The sequence below is a fragment of the Prionailurus viverrinus genome, chromosome D3, assembly GCF_022837055.1.
Source record: "Prionailurus viverrinus isolate Anna chromosome D3, UM_Priviv_1.0, whole genome shotgun sequence".
Classification (NCBI taxonomy): domain Eukaryota; kingdom Metazoa; phylum Chordata; class Mammalia; order Carnivora; family Felidae; genus Prionailurus; species Prionailurus viverrinus.
In genome coordinates this window covers 45,564,006-45,579,938 of record NC_062572.1, presented here as the reverse complement: position 1 = coordinate 45,579,938, position 15,933 = coordinate 45,564,006, and the positions used below count along the sequence as shown (strand labels likewise).

General features: G+C 35.6%; 1 protein-coding gene across 9 annotated transcripts in view; it reads right to left on the bottom strand.

The window, feature by feature from the left end:
* The window catches only part of GREB1L (GREB1 like retinoic acid receptor coactivator), a 287,573-nt gene that overhangs the window by 51,914 nt on the left and 219,726 nt on the right, over positions 1-15,933 (bottom strand). For all 9 annotated transcript variants that reach the window (XM_047827102.1, XM_047827101.1, XM_047827106.1 and 6 more), the window contains one exon: positions 2,330-2,510. In XM_047827102.1, the coding sequence (XP_047683058.1) occupies positions 2,330-2,510 (181 nt within the window). The remainder of the gene's footprint in view (positions 1-2,329; positions 2,511-15,933) is intronic.

The window sequence follows — 15,933 nt, the reverse complement described above, 5'->3', positions numbered from 1 at the left end:
TAACTGGGAGAAGGAGTAGAGGCAACCAACATTTAATTTGAAAGAGAAATAATTACACTCCTTCTTACCACTTTCAGACAGATTTCAAAGATATTTTTCCCCCCTTTTCAGTCTGCCCCTGAAATACCTCCAAGTGTAACTCAGTTCTACAGGCCAAGGATATCTAAATCTGTAGCTGAGATGGATCACTTTGGTCTGAAAGCTCATCTAAATGAGTTTCTCCATCAAAACATGATGCTTGTAAGTGTGCAATAATCGGTACCCCAGAGAGGCAAGGGATCCCCTCTATGTTAATGCTACTATTCTTCCTCCCTTGAGGATGTTAGACTATGAGGAGGTTACAAAGGGCCCTCCTACCCCTCAGTATGAACAAAATTTTTACATCTAAATCATTTTCAATTATGTTCAATTTGAATGTACCAGGCTGTTATGCAGCGTCAAAACCACATATTTTTTTTTTTTTGTAAAAGAAATAATCTCAGTGCCCTGGGGAATTAAATATAGAGAGATCCAATACACATCCTCACAGCTATTACTCCAAACTTTCAAATATGAGGTATATCAGGTCACTGAGTTATTTCTGCTCAAAGAACACTAGGAACAACTGAAGAGAATCTGGGCAAAGTCCTTCCTTCTTTCCTTCCTTCCTTCCTTCCTTCCTTCCTTCCTTCTCTCCTCTCTCCTTCCCCCTCTCCTTCCTTCCTTCCTTCCTTCCTTCCTTCCTTCCTTCCTTCCTTCCCTCCTTCCTTCCTTTCTTCCTTCTCTCTCTCTCCCTCCCTCCTTCTTTCTTTCCTTCCTTCTCCCTTCTTTCCTTCTCTCCTTCCCTCCCTCCCTCTCTCTGCTTCTTTCTTCCCTCCTTTTTCTTTCTTTCTTTCTTTCTTTCTTTCTTTCTTTCTTTCTTTCTTTCTTCTAAAACTAACATCTTATTTATACCTACATATGGCTCTAGAGTTCAGATTGTGGAGTGCCAAATACATTCTGGGCTTTTGAACAAGTGCTTTTGCAATTCTGATATTTCTACAACATACTACAAATCTTTCATATTCTCAACCTCAGTGTGTTCTGAAGAAAGGAAAATCTATAAACACTTGATGATGCTTGAAATTGACTTTTAAACCCATAGGATCAAAGACATCCCTTAACAGATAATTACTGTAATTTGGTCAGGGGGCCAAACTGGCACCATCATGCCCCATTTACTCTTCTTTCACTGTAAGCCCACCTAAGAAATAGGATATTCTCGGGACGCCTGGGTGGCTCAGTCGGTTAAGCATCTGACTTCGGCTCAGGTCATGATCTCGCGGTCCGTGAGTTCAAGCCCCGCATCAGGCTCTGTGCTGACGGCTCAGAGCCTGGAGCCTGTTTCAGATTCTGTGTCTCCCTCTCTCTCTGACCCTCCCCCATTCATGCTCTGTCTCTCTCTGTCTCAAAAATAAACAAACGTTAAAAAAAAATTAAAAAAAAAAGAAATAGGATATTCTCTGTTTAAACCAGTAAATTGGGGAATGTTTCAGGTATGCTCAGATTTCTAAATTATTTTTTTAAGCTTATTTATTTATTTATTTATTTAGTAGTCTCTACACCCAATGTGGGGCTCAAACTCACAACCCTAAGATCAAGAGTCATATGCTCCTCTGACTGAGCCAGCCAGGCACCCTGTTCTGAAATCTTTAAGTGGCATCTTTACTGCTTAAAGTTATGTGGATAGAGAGAAAGGCATGGAAGAGGAGAAACAAAGAGAAGAGGAAGGAGGAAAAAAAATGGTAAAGAACTGGGGAGGAGGAAGGACAGGGAAAGGAAAGCATATGGCTCTTCTTGGAGCTCATTAACCTCACTCTCCCTGCTGCTGCCCTTTCTCTGAGGCCACTGAGTTCCACAATGCCCTGAAGACAGCTTTTTAACAGGGATTTTTAAAATGTTTATTTACTTTTGAGAGAGAGAGAGAGAGAGAGAGAGAGAGAGAGAGAGAGAGAACAAGTGGGGGAGGGGCACAGAGAATCCAAAGTGGGCTCTGAGCTGTCAGCATAGAGCCTGATGTGGGGCTTGAACTCACAAACAGTGAGATCATGACCTGAGCTGAAGTCAGTTGCTCAATTGACTGAGCTACCCAGGTGCCCCTTAATGGGGATTTATAAATTCACTCATAGTATAGTTAAAATGAAGTCAACACTAAATTGGTAGGGAAAGTTGAAAGAGCAGGGAAAGAGTAGGAATAAGTTACCAATAAGAAGATGCCAAGTGTTAGGGTCTCTGGGCTTTTCAGGAATTTTTTACAAAACCATTGCTGTGCTAGAAGAAACACTATATTTGCTCACTCTGAAGCAATCACCTCGTTAGTTCCACATGGGAGTTGTCATGAACTAGCACAAACAGTGTGTACGGGTTCTGTTTTACCCTTCTCATAAAAACTTCAAACTTGGTTTGAATCTCATTGTCTAGACGAACAACATATTTCTCTGCTCTTTGATAAGCTGTCCCATTTTCCTCCAGACCCAAGTCTACAAGGACACCTGCCAAGAAGAAAAAAAGAGTTTACCTTTTCACATACATATATGTAAATGAGATAAACTAAAGTTCAATGTCAACTGATATACTGGGTAGTGGCTGTATACAGAAATTTACAGAGCAGATATTTTTTCATTTTGCATACTCCCCACCACAATTTTGATGAGGAAATATCAGATTGTCTCTTCTTTAGAACACCTTAGCCCACTCCTACATGTCACACAAAGGACAACATGCAATGATCTGATACATTAAGTAGAAGCAGTCGAATGTATGAGGCGTCTAATTAAATCCTATTTATAGTGAAGTGCTGCTGCTAATAGCTACTATAGGTCACTTAGAGCTACAGCTCTTAGCCAAATTAATATATTCGCATAACATTCTTTATCCCAAATTTAGCAACAAAACATAATATTAAAAAAGGATAATAACATAAGATGTCCAAATATACCACAACTACACTGTGGGCTCTTTTAGGTAGTATTTTACTCATTTTATATAGTGACAGTTTTGCACAGTATCTGAGTATGGGCAGTCTTCCATGAATGTTGGATTACATAACAAATTTATAAAATGAACTGAATTACCCAAAATTACTATATTCTCAAAATGTTAGAAATAGAAACTTCAGTACTGTATCATTCTATCTGTCTATAATATAATTACTTCCACATTCAAACATCTAAATAGTTTGAGGCACATGAAGGTGTTATTGGGATAATCAATTAAAACAACCAATCCTCTTTGAAAATGAAAATGAAAATGAAAATTATGTGAGGTGAAGGATGTGTTAACTAACCTGATTGTGATACACATTTCACAATATATACAGGTATCAAATTATCAAGGTGTGCACTGTATACCTTAAACTTACACAATGTTATATGGCAATTATTTCTCAATAAATCTGGGAGAAAGCCCCCCAAACCAAAGGCAACCCCCACCTCCAGACACTTAGCTGCATGGTGGGAGGGCTTAAGCCCCCTGAGATGAGAGAGCCTTGTGACCCAAGCCCATGGTCGGTCCTCCAACAAGGAGAAGGAACCAGAAGACTGATTTAGGGGTTAGATAAGCCACAGGGCCCTTGAGGACCAGCCTGGGCTCCAAGAGCTAGAGAATATATATTTAGCATCCAATATCAGCCATACCCACCAGCCACAACTATGTGAAAAAAAAAAATCAAAATTAAAAAGAAGAAACAAGTTAAATTAAAAGACTTTTATAAATTATGAGGACTTACTTTTGTTTATCTAGCTTTTCTTTTCAGATAGAATCAGCTCAATTAACAATTACATACAATTAGCATCTAGATGCTGTAATAGTAATAGCTCTAAATGGTATAAAATAGGAAAAATGTTTTACCATATGAAAAATTCATCACACAAGATGAGGTGAGCAGAAAGTTCATTTTGTTTTTAAACATTTTTCATGAGAAGTCTACCCAGACATTGATTTCAATTTCCACCCACATGAAGCCAAATGTTATTGTGACTATACCCAAAAGCAATCAGTCAAATATTTAATGTGGTGAGTATTCTGATTTTTTTTGAAAGTGGATTGCTTGCAAAATTCATTCAACATTCCATAGTGATTTATTGAGAATCCACTATGTATCAGGAACTATATCAGGTATTGTGCTAGGTGTAGGGATACACAGAAGAACAAGACAAAGATCTTAACCTTATGGAGTTTATGATGGAGAGGACAGATAATTTTGACAGGTGTCATGATGGGAGACAAGTACCATGGGATGGAGGAGGTGAACAGAAAAATAGAGAGAAAACCTACTTAATTTCTGGGGGGTTTCTGTTATCTTATCTGTATAATAGGGAGAGGAGTGCCAGTTGAAAATTAGTCTGCATTTCCTAAGTTTATCCCTAGGAAATAAGCAGTGCAAGTTAATAGTAACTCAATATGAAAAGGTCATAAATAATTCATAAAGAATAAAAATATTCCTTATGGATAATTAAGAATTGACTATACTTCAAAACAAATGAATAAAGACCTTTGACAGGTCAATTTCATACATGCCCTAATGTAAAGACAAAGTTCCATGAATCTAAGAGATTCTCTTAGATATAACACATGTATTAGTTTATAACTATACAACCATCTGGCTCTGCAGTGGTGAATCTTGGTGGGGAGCAGGCACATCAGAGGTACTTGAGTTTTTAATTTCTTTCTTTTTTTTTTATATGAAATTTATTGACAAATTGGTTTCCATACATATTGAGTTTTTAATTTCTAACTGGGCATTTTTAGTAAGGAATCCTTACCTTTAAAGTTTGTTTTAGACTTGCTTTTATTTTTAAGTTTTGTTTCTTTCCTGGTTATGAAAGTGATAGATAGTCATCTTGGAAAAACTGGAAAGTATAGAGATATATTAAAAAGAAAAATTTATCCATAATTCTTTAACTCAAAATAAGCTGTGAACATTTCTTTGCATTCCTTCCTGTGTCTTTTCCTATGCATACTGTGCTACCTAGAATTTTGTGATTGTATATTCTGATATTTTTCACTTGTAACTATAAAATAAGAAACAAAACTATCATTATTTACTAATAATATGTCTGTGTAGAAAACACAAAATAATCCACAGATAAATAAATTAATAAGAATTTGATTAAAGTGATGGAGTCAGAATCACTTCATAAAAATTAGTTGCATTTCTATACACTAGCTGCAAACAGTTAAGAAATATATATATTTTTAAAAACATTTACAATAACATAAAAAATATTAAGTATCTAGAAATAGGTCTTATAAAAGGTATATAAGATCTTTATGAAGAAAGTGATAAAACTATTAATGACATTAAAGAAGACCTAAATAGAGCTATATCATAAAATATAGTTACAAATAAATTCTCAAATTTATCTAGAGATACAAAGTAATTCCAATAAAAATTCTAACAGTTTTTTTCACCTTGAAAAATTATTTTAAAAATGTATATGGCAGAATCAAGACAGTCCTAAAGTAGAAAATGTGGGAGAGATTTCGCTTCCCAGAGACTAATAATTATAGAGCTGTATTAATAAGACAAAGTGGTTTTGGCACAGGGATAGACCCCAGAAAGAGACCCCCATACATATGGAAACTTGCTTCATAATAAAACTTGCATTGCAGATCAGTGGTAAAAGCATGGGATCTTTAATAATTGGTGAAGAACCAAGAAATTATATTGAATCTTACCTTACCTAATATGCAAAAAAAAAAAAAAAAGGTCAAGTGGATTAAAAACTTAAATGTAAAAGACAAAATTCTAAAACTTAAAAAAAATTTTTTTAATGTTTATTTTAGAGAGAGACAGAATGTGAGAGGTGGAGAGGCAGAGAGAGGAGACACAGAATCTGAAGCAGGCTCCAGGCTCTGAGCTGTCAGCACAGAGCCTGATGGGGGGGATCAAACTCACAACTGCGAGATCGTGACCTGAGCTGAAGTCAGACGCTTAACTGACTGAGCCACCCAGGCGCCCCTGAACTCTGAAACTTTTAAATGACAACATAGAGAAAACTGTATGAACTCATAGAGGACTTCCACAAACCCCAGAGGATAGACAAATTAAACTTAAGAACTTCTCTTCATCAAAAACATTACAAATAAAACGACAAGACTCCTAAATCCATAACAAGTATTACTAATGAAGAATTTGTATTCAGAATACATACATTACTCCTACACACCCAAGAGAAAATGAGCAAAAATATTTAATAAATACTTCCTAAAAGAAAAAATCCAGAGGCTATTCAAAATATGAAAAGATATTCAACTTCATTAGTGATAAGAAAAATACAAATTAAAACCATAATGAAATGGAATAATATCAAATTAGTTAAAAATTTTAAAACAATATAAGTGTAAGAAAGAAGTTGATGGAAGAAAATCACATGTATCTCCTCCTTTCTGCAAAAGAAATGCAGAGGATAGACCAGAAACTAAAGAGATTGATTTCTTATAGGTGAGTAAGTGGAAAAGAGGCAGAAAGGAGAATGGGAACAGCGTAGGTGTCAGGAGGGACAGATGCTTCTCTGAATATACCATTTTGTATAGTTTTGGTTCTTAGAACTATAGCAATAAACAAAATCAACCAAGGATAAGGGCAGGGGGTGCAGAGATAGGCAAAATGGAACCCAAACAGTTACAAATGAAACCTAACATAACTACACTGAAGGGGATGAGGATGAAAAGAACAAACATAAGTAAAGCAAATCAGTGTTTTGGCTGGATACTACAATACTAAAGACTCAAAAACTTTAGTTAGCAAATCTGTTTCTCACAGGAGTGTGGGTTAGCAATTGTATAACTGCCAGAAAAAAAATCAAAGAAGTGAATATATTGTAGATAATGAGAACTAGGTTTACCCCATCAGAGAAAGAAGTTACAAATAAAGAAAGAGGAAAGACTAAAATGAACCCTGTGGTGTCCATATTTCAGTACAGACATTTAAAATTTTTTTCTCAACTTTTTTTTTTTTAATTTATTTTTGGGACAGAGAGAGACAGAGCATGAACGGGGGAGGGGCAGAGAGAGAGGGAGACACAGAATCGGAAACAGGCTGCAGGCTCCGAGCCATCAGCCCAGAGCCTGACGCGGGGCTCAAACTCCCGGACCGCGAGATGGTGACCTGGCTGAAGTCAGACGCTTAACCGACTGCGCCACCCAGGCGCCCCATTCAGTACAAACATTTTAAAATATAGATATATAGGTAGACACAGAAATAAAGAAGTGTGTGTGTGTGTGTACGCGCACATAGGTTAATAAACATACATTTCCTACCTCTGTCTGCTGAGTAAGTCCAGGGACAATGACACCCCAGTAACAATAAGCACACTTAGCCTGGATTTTGCTTTCTAAATAGCATTCTTCAATAAGAGGAATCAGAGAGTTCCTCGGAGAAGAGTTTAACTTAAGGTTTGGGGCAAGGAAATTAAAAATAACTTTGGAAGATCTGTGGTTCCAAAAAATAAGTATACAAAAAGGGATCATAACATATTAAATGAACACTAGCAATGAAGCCACATTAATTATAACAAAAAGACACTCTGATGAGGAATGTTGATAATGGGAGATGCCCTGCATATGTGGGGGCTAGGAGTATGGGAAATCTCTGTACCTTCCCTTCAATTTGGCTGTGAACCTAAACCTATTTAAAAACATAGTCTTTAAAAAAAGACAAAAAGACAAAAAAAAAAAAAAAAAAGACACAAGCACCTAGCCAACAGGGTTCCCAGTGACCAAAGCTAGAAAACTTGGGACCAAAATAAATAATGATAGTGTTGGAAATGACCCATAGAATAAAATAAATGTTCACAAATCCTTGCTGCTTTAAATAAAATTTGAGGAAGAGTTCCTTACAAAAGGACTCAATAAATAAATCCCACTAATAAGTGTAGGAAAAATGGTAGAAATGCAAAATCATCATTATGCAAATACTACAATAAGCTGCATGTAGAATCCACTGATGGATGCTAAAATTCATGATTGAAGGTATATTAGCAAAATGCCAGAGTATTCTCCCAATGTTTTTTTATCAACTATCAAGAGCTACACAGTAATTTTATAGTGGAGAAACCTGGCAGACACCACCTTAATTAAGTGACCAAGGTTAACATCACCTATTGGACATATCGACATCAAGTTCTCCCCAATATCATGCCCTGAGAAGGACATAATACTATTTTTGTGGTCTTTTTGACAAATACACGTATCCTCAATCTAATTGTGAGAGAACATCAGACATTCCCAGATTGGAAGATTTTATACAAAACAACTGGATAGTATTTGCCAAAAGTGTTAAGGTCATGCAAAACAATGAAAGAGTAAAGAAGTGTCCATTTGCAGGAGACTAAGAGGACACAATAATTGCATGCAATGTGGGATCCTGGATTAGATCCTGAAGGAGAAAAATGACATTAAGGGAAAACTGATGAGGTCTTTAGTTAAGAGTATTGTTCCAGGATTGATTTTCTCTTCTGATAACTGTACTGTAGTTATATAAGTTGTCAGCTTTAAGTGAAGGTGGTGAAGGGTATATGTGAACTCCCTACTATTTTTAAGCAAATTTATTAAGATATAGTTCATATACAATTCACTCATTTATGATGTACATTTCAATAGATTTTGTATATTCGCAGACTTGTACAACAATCACTACAATAAATTTTAGAACATTTTCATGACTGCCAAATGAAAGCTCGTACCCTTTAACCATCACCCCTCAATTCCCCCTTGAGCCCCCCAGCCCTTTGGCAATCACCAACCTATTTTCTCAATAGATTTGCTTATTCTGAACATTTAATACTAATGGAATCATAACAATATATGATCTTGTGTGACTGTTCTCTTTGATTTGGAGTAATGTTTTCAAGGTTAATCCATGTAGCATGCATCAATACTTTATTTCTTTTTATTACTGAATAATATCCCATTGTATGGATTATCGCATTTTACATTTCCATTCACCATGGACATAATGGACATTTGGACTCTTTCCACTTTTGGGCTATTGTCAATAATACTGCTATAAACTCCTGTGTATAGGTTTATATGTGGACATATGTTTTCACTTCTCTCTCATTTCATATCTAGGAGTGGAATTGCTGTATTACATGGTTATTCTTTGTTTAACTAATTGAAGAAAGGCTAGACTGTTTTCCAAAGTGGCTATGCCAACCTATAATCAGCAAAGAAATTAAATAAGTAATCAAAAATCTTCCAACAAACAAGAGTCCTGGGCCAGATGGCTTCCCAGAGGATTCTACCAGACATTTAAAGAAGAGTCAATACCTATTCTTCTCAAACTATTCCAAAAAATAGAAACAGAAGGAAAACTTCCAAACTCATTCTATGAAGCCAGCATTACCTTGATTCCAAAACCAAAGACCCCACTAAAAAGAATTACAGACCAATATCTTTCATGAACATGGATGCAAAAATTCTCAATAAGGTATCAGCAAATCAAAATCAACAGTACATTAAAAGAATTATTCATCACCATCAAGTAGGATTTATTTTTGGTTACAAGGATGGTTCAATATTCGCAAATCAATCAATGTGGTATACCGCATGAATAAATGGAAGGATAATAATCATATGATTCTGTCAATAGATGCAGAAAAAGCATTTGACAAAATACAGCATCCATTCTTTTCTTTTTTTTTTAATTTTTTTTCAACGTTTTTATTTATTTCTGGGACAGAGAGAGACAGAGCATGAATGGGGGAGGGGCAGAGAGAGAGGGAGACACAGAATCGGAAACAGGCTCCAGGCTCCGAGCCATCAGCCCAGAGCCTGATGTGGGGCTCGAACTCACAGACCGCGAGATCGTGACCTGGCTGAAGTCGGACCAACCGACTGCGCCACCCAGGCGCCCCAAGCATCCATTCTTAATAAAAACCCTCAACAAAGTAGGGATAGATGGAACATACCTCAACATCATAAAGGCCATATATGAAAGACCCACAGCTAGTATCATCCTCAATGGGGAAAAACTCAGAGCCTTTCTCCCCTAAGGTCAGGAAGAAGACAAGAATGTCCACTCTCACCATTACTACTTAACATAGTATTGGAAGGCTTAGCCTCAGCATTCAGACAACAAAAAGAAATAAAGGGCATACAGATCAGCAAGGAAGAATTCAAACTTGTATTATTTGCAGACAACGTGATACTGTATGTAGAAAACCTAAAAGAATCCACCAAAAAACTGATAGAACTAATACATGAATTCAGCAAAGTCACAGGATATAAAATCAATGCAAAAATCAGTTGCATTTCTATACACCAATAACAAAGCAGCAGAAAAATAAATCAAGGAATCTATTCCATTTGCAATTGCACCAAAAAAAAATATGGCATCGAGGAATAAACCTAACCAAAGAGGTAAAAGGTCTATATGCTGAAAACTATAGAACACTTATGAAAGTAATTGAAGAAGCCACAAAGAAATGGAAAACATTCCATGCCAAGGACTGGAAGAAGAAACATTGTTAAAATGTCTTATGCATTCCCTATCAAAATACGACCAGCATTTTTCACAAAGGTACAACAAACAATCCTAAAATTGTATGGAATTTTCCATGGAACCACAAAAGACCCCTAATAGCCAAAGCAATCCTGAAAAAGAAAAACAAAACTGGAGGCATCACGATTCCAGCTTTCAAGCTATATTACAAAGCTGTAGTCATCAAGATAGTATGGTACTGCCACAAAAACAGACACATAGATCAATGGAACAAAACAGAAAACCCAGAAATGGACCCACAACTATAGGGTCAACTAATCTTTGACAAAGCAGGAAAAAATATCCAATGGAAAAAAGACCGTCTCTTCAGCAAATGGTGTTAGGAAAACTGTACAGTGACATGCAGAAGAATGAAACTGGGCAACTTTCTTACACCATACACAAAAATAAACTCAAAATGGATTAAAGACCCAAATGTGAAACAGGAAGCCACCAAAATCCTAGAGGAGAACACAAGCAGAAACTTCTGTGACCTTGGCTAGAGCAACGTGTTATTAGACATGTTGCCGAAGGCAGCAGAAACAAAAGCAAATATGAACTACTAGGACTTTATCAAGATAAAATCTTCTGCACAGTGAAAGAAATAATCAATGAAAATAAATGGTAGCCTATGGAATGGAAGAAGATATGTGCACATGGTATATCTGATAAAGGGTTAGTATCTTAAATCTATAAAGAACTTAGCAAACTCAACACCCCCAAAAAACAAATAACCCAGTTAAGAAATGGGCAGAAGACATGAATAGACACTTTTCCAAAGAAGGCATCTAGATGGCTAACAGACACATGAAAAGATGCTCAACATTATTCATCATCCGGCAAATACAAATCAAAACCATGATGAGATACCACCTCACATCTATCAGAATGGCTAAAATTAACAACACAAGAAACAATAGGTGGTGGTGAGGACACAGAGAAAGGGGAACCTTCTGGCACTGTTGGTTGGAATGCAAACTGCAGCCACTCTGGAGGACAGTATAGAAGTTCCTCAAAAAACTAAAAACTACCGTACAATCCAGCAATTGCACAATTCAATATTTACCCAAAGGATACAAAAATACAGAATCGGCGAGGTGCATGCACCTCAGTGTTTATAGCAGCATTATCAACAATAGGCAAACTATGGAGAGAGCCCAAACATCCATCAACTGATGAATGAATAAAGAAGATGTGGTTTATATATACAATGCAATACTACTTGGTAATGAGAAAGAATGAAATCCGGCCATTTGCAGCAATGTGGATGGAACTGGAGGGTATTATGCTAAGTGAAATAAGTCAGGCACAGAAAGACAGATACCATATGTTTTCACTTAAATGTGGATCTTGAGAAACTTGACAGAAGACCATGGGGGAGGGGAAGGAGAAAAAAATGTTACAGAGAGGGAGGGAGGCAAACCATAAGAGACTCTTAAGGACTGAGAACAAACTGAGGATTGGGGAGTGGGGGAGAAGGGAAAGTGGGTGATGGGCATGGAGAGCACTTGTTGGGATGAGCACTGGGTGTTGTATGGAAACCAATTTGACAATAAATTATATTTTTTAAAAAATTGAACTACCGTACGACCCAGCAATTGCCCTATTAGGTATTTACCCAAAGAATACAAAAATACTAATTCAAAGGGATACATGCACCCCATTGTTGATACAGCATTACCTACAATAGAAGAAAATTATAAATGCAGCTGAAGTGCCCATTGATTGATGAATGGATAAAGATGTGGCATATACACACAATGGAATATCACTCAGCTATAAAAAGAATGAAGTCTTGCCATTTGCAACAACATGGATAGACCTAGAGAGTATTACACTGAGTGAAATAAGTCAGTCAGAGAAAGACAAATACCATATCATTTCACTCATATGTGGAATTTAAGAAACAAAACAAATGAGCAAAGGGGAAGAAAAAGATGCAGAGAGACAACCAAGAAACAGACTCTTAACTGTAGACAACAAACTGATGGTTACCAGAGAGAGGCAGGTGGGGAGGGATGGGTTAAATAGGTGATGGGGATCTTTAGGACTGCACTTGTCATGATACGCACCGGGTGATATATGAAAGTGTTGAATCACTATATTGTACACATGAAACTAGTATTACACTGCATTAACTAACTAGAATTTGAATAAAAACTTAAAAAAATAAAAAAAATTCTTCCATTCTGAGGGTTTCCTTTTCACTTTGTTGATGGTGTCCTTTGAAACACAAATGTTTAAATTTTGATTGTGTTCAGTTTATTTTTTTTTTATTGTTTGTGGTTTCAGAGTCATATCTAAGAAGTTATTGCTTAATTCAAAGTCATGGTTTTCATCCATGTTTTCTTCTAAGAATTTTTATACTTTTAGCTCTTATATTTAAGTCTTTGATCCATTTTGAGTTACTTTTTGTGAGGTAGGGGTCCAAATTTATTCTTTTGCATATGGATATCCAGTTGCCCCACACCATTTGTTGAAAAGATTCTTTATTGAATAGTCTTGGCATCCTGGCCAAAATTCAGTTGACCACAAATAGGAGGGTTTACTTCTGGACTCTCACTTCTATTGCATTGATTTATAGGTCTATCCCTATGCCAGTGCCACAGAGTGTTGACTACTTGAGCTTTGTATTGTATGAATTTTAGGGCCAGCTTGTTCATTTCTGCAAAGAAGCCATCTGGGCTTTTGATAGGGAATGCACTGAATCTGTAGATCCATTAAGGTACATTGCTATCTTAAAAATATTAATGCCTTCTAATTCATGACCATAGGATGCTGTTCTTTTTATTTAGGTCTTTATTTTCACTCAACAATGATTTCTAAGTTTTATACTTCTTTTGTCGAATATATTCCTAAGTATTTTATTCTTTTTGATGCTGTTATAAATGGAATTGTTTTCTTAATTTCATTTTTGTATTACTTGTACAATTTTTGTGATTTTTCTGTAGATCTAAAATTATTTTAAAATTAAAAAAATTAAAAGAAGCATGACCATATCAAATATTTGCAACTGAAACACATACATTATTGGTGGGAGTGTAAATATAACCACTTAGGAAAAAAATTTAGCTTTATTTGGTAAAGTTTATATACATAACCTAGGCCACAACAATTCTACTCTCAGAGACACTCCTTTATTTGTGTACCAGCACTGTTTGAAAAAGTAAAAAAAAAACTAGAAACAACTCAAATTTATATCAGTAGTAAAATGAGTTTTTAAAATGTGTGATATATTCATGTAACAGAATACTACAAAGCAGTAAAATGAATGAATTAGTTATACATAACAACAGGATCAATCTCAGGGACATAATGTTGAATGTAAAAAGTAAATTACAGACAAATGCATAGAGTTCCATTTACAAAAAGGTCTAAATGATGTGAAATTTAACAATATATTGTTTAGGAGTTATATTGTTTATGTATATTAATTTAATTAATATATTATTTAGGAGTTAGCAAAACTATAAATAAAACTAGAGAATAATGAATAGAAATTCAGAATAATAGTTACCTTTGAAAGAAGAGAAACATTAACATTAGGGAGGGAAACAAGAGTCTTCAGTGTTCCTTATTTAAAATTTTTTTTTTAACGTTTATTTGTTTTTCAGACAGAGAGAGACAAAGCATGAACAGGGGAGGGTCAGAGAGAGAGGGAGACACAGAATCTGAAACAGGCTCCAGGCTCTGAGCGGTCAGCACAGAGCCTGACGCGGGGCTTGAACTCACGGACCGCGAGATCATGACCTGAGCCGAAGTTGGCCACTTAACCGACTGAGCCACCCAGGCGCCCCCGGTGTTCCTTATTTTAATGGGTACATGAATTTTTACTATCTTGTGATTTTTAATACCTTTTATAAATTTTATAAATTTGATTTACTCAATATTTAAAATTTCTTAAAATGGAAGAATGCAAATAACTATCTTTTAGAAACTATTTGAAAACATTAATAACTATACTAAATTCCATCTGATAGATATATCATCAATGAAACACAACTATTTTCTCTTCATTTTCTATTTTGGATATTATAGAAGAGTTTAAAGACTAGTGCAATACCCTTAAATTAGATTCACCAGTTGTTAATATTTTGCTGCATTTGCTTTTTCTCTTTATTGCCTTTTACTGTTATTGTTCGTGTTACTGCTGAATAATTTGGTAGTAACATATCATAATATTCACCCCTAAACAGTTCATTAGGCAGTTCATAAAAGCAAAGGCAGTCTCCTACCTAACTTTATTACCTCCTAGGAATTAACCTAACACTGGTATAATATTCTCTAATACCTAGCCTACATTTGAGTTTCACTAATTGTCCCAGGGCTGTGTTTTTTCTTTTTCTTTTTAGATCTCAGATCCAATCAAGAATTAAGCATTGCACTTGGTTTCTATGTTTCTTTATTCATAATTTAAACAGCCCCTGCCTTCTCATTGGTCTTCTCATTGATATTTTTTTAATGCAGGCTAATTGTTTTGTAGAATGCCATATAATCTGAATTTGTCTGGGAGTGTCCTTGTGATTAGATTCAGTTTAAACATTTTTAACAATGATACCTCGTAGGTGACATTGCTCATAATGTCTATCTGTCCCAGAACTGGAGAGGGCAAAGTTTGATCACTTGGTTATGGTAGTACCTATTGCCAAACTTTTCCATTGTAAAGATACATTTCCTTTGTGTAATTTTTAATATGTGGGATGACACTTTGTGACTGTGGGAATATTTGTTCCCAAAGGACATTTTACTTAATGTTTTTAGTATCCATTGATATTTGTTATAATCAATAATTACATTGGTAGTGCAAAACAGAGATGTTCTAATTCTATATATTTTCCTTACCTTCATTATCTGGTACTCTTTTGTAAAGGAGGGCTTGCCCCCAACCCCTCACATCTCCTGACCCTTTAATTTTTTTTTTTAGTATTACTATGGGTTCATGGATTTAAAAAAATTCCATAGATTACAATCCATTAGCATCATTCCTTTTGATACTCAAAATTACTAAATTTGGATAGTAAATGCCTCTTCAAGTAGGCTGTTATGTTCTTTTGAAATGTCCTCATCAATCTTTGAGGACTTTAGCACTTTCTGATATGACAAGATTCCAGACTTCTCCCACCTCAGAGTTGAGACATTAGGATGGTATTTATAAGCCAAGATCCAGAGACTACGTGTACATACAGATACTGAGATTTCACTGTTTTTAAGACCTTTCAGTGCACAGTTAGGAAATATTTTTAATTTTTTTCAAATTGTAGGTTCGTACTTATATCCAATTTAAATCTAAAAGGAACTTTTCCCCATTCCATATTTGAGACTCCCTTCTCTCATGGGAGAAGCCTGGTGTTCAACAACATTAAAATATTTACTAATTTGCTCTACCCTGTGATATACACAAAATATTTTAAAATTATCAACACCACTCT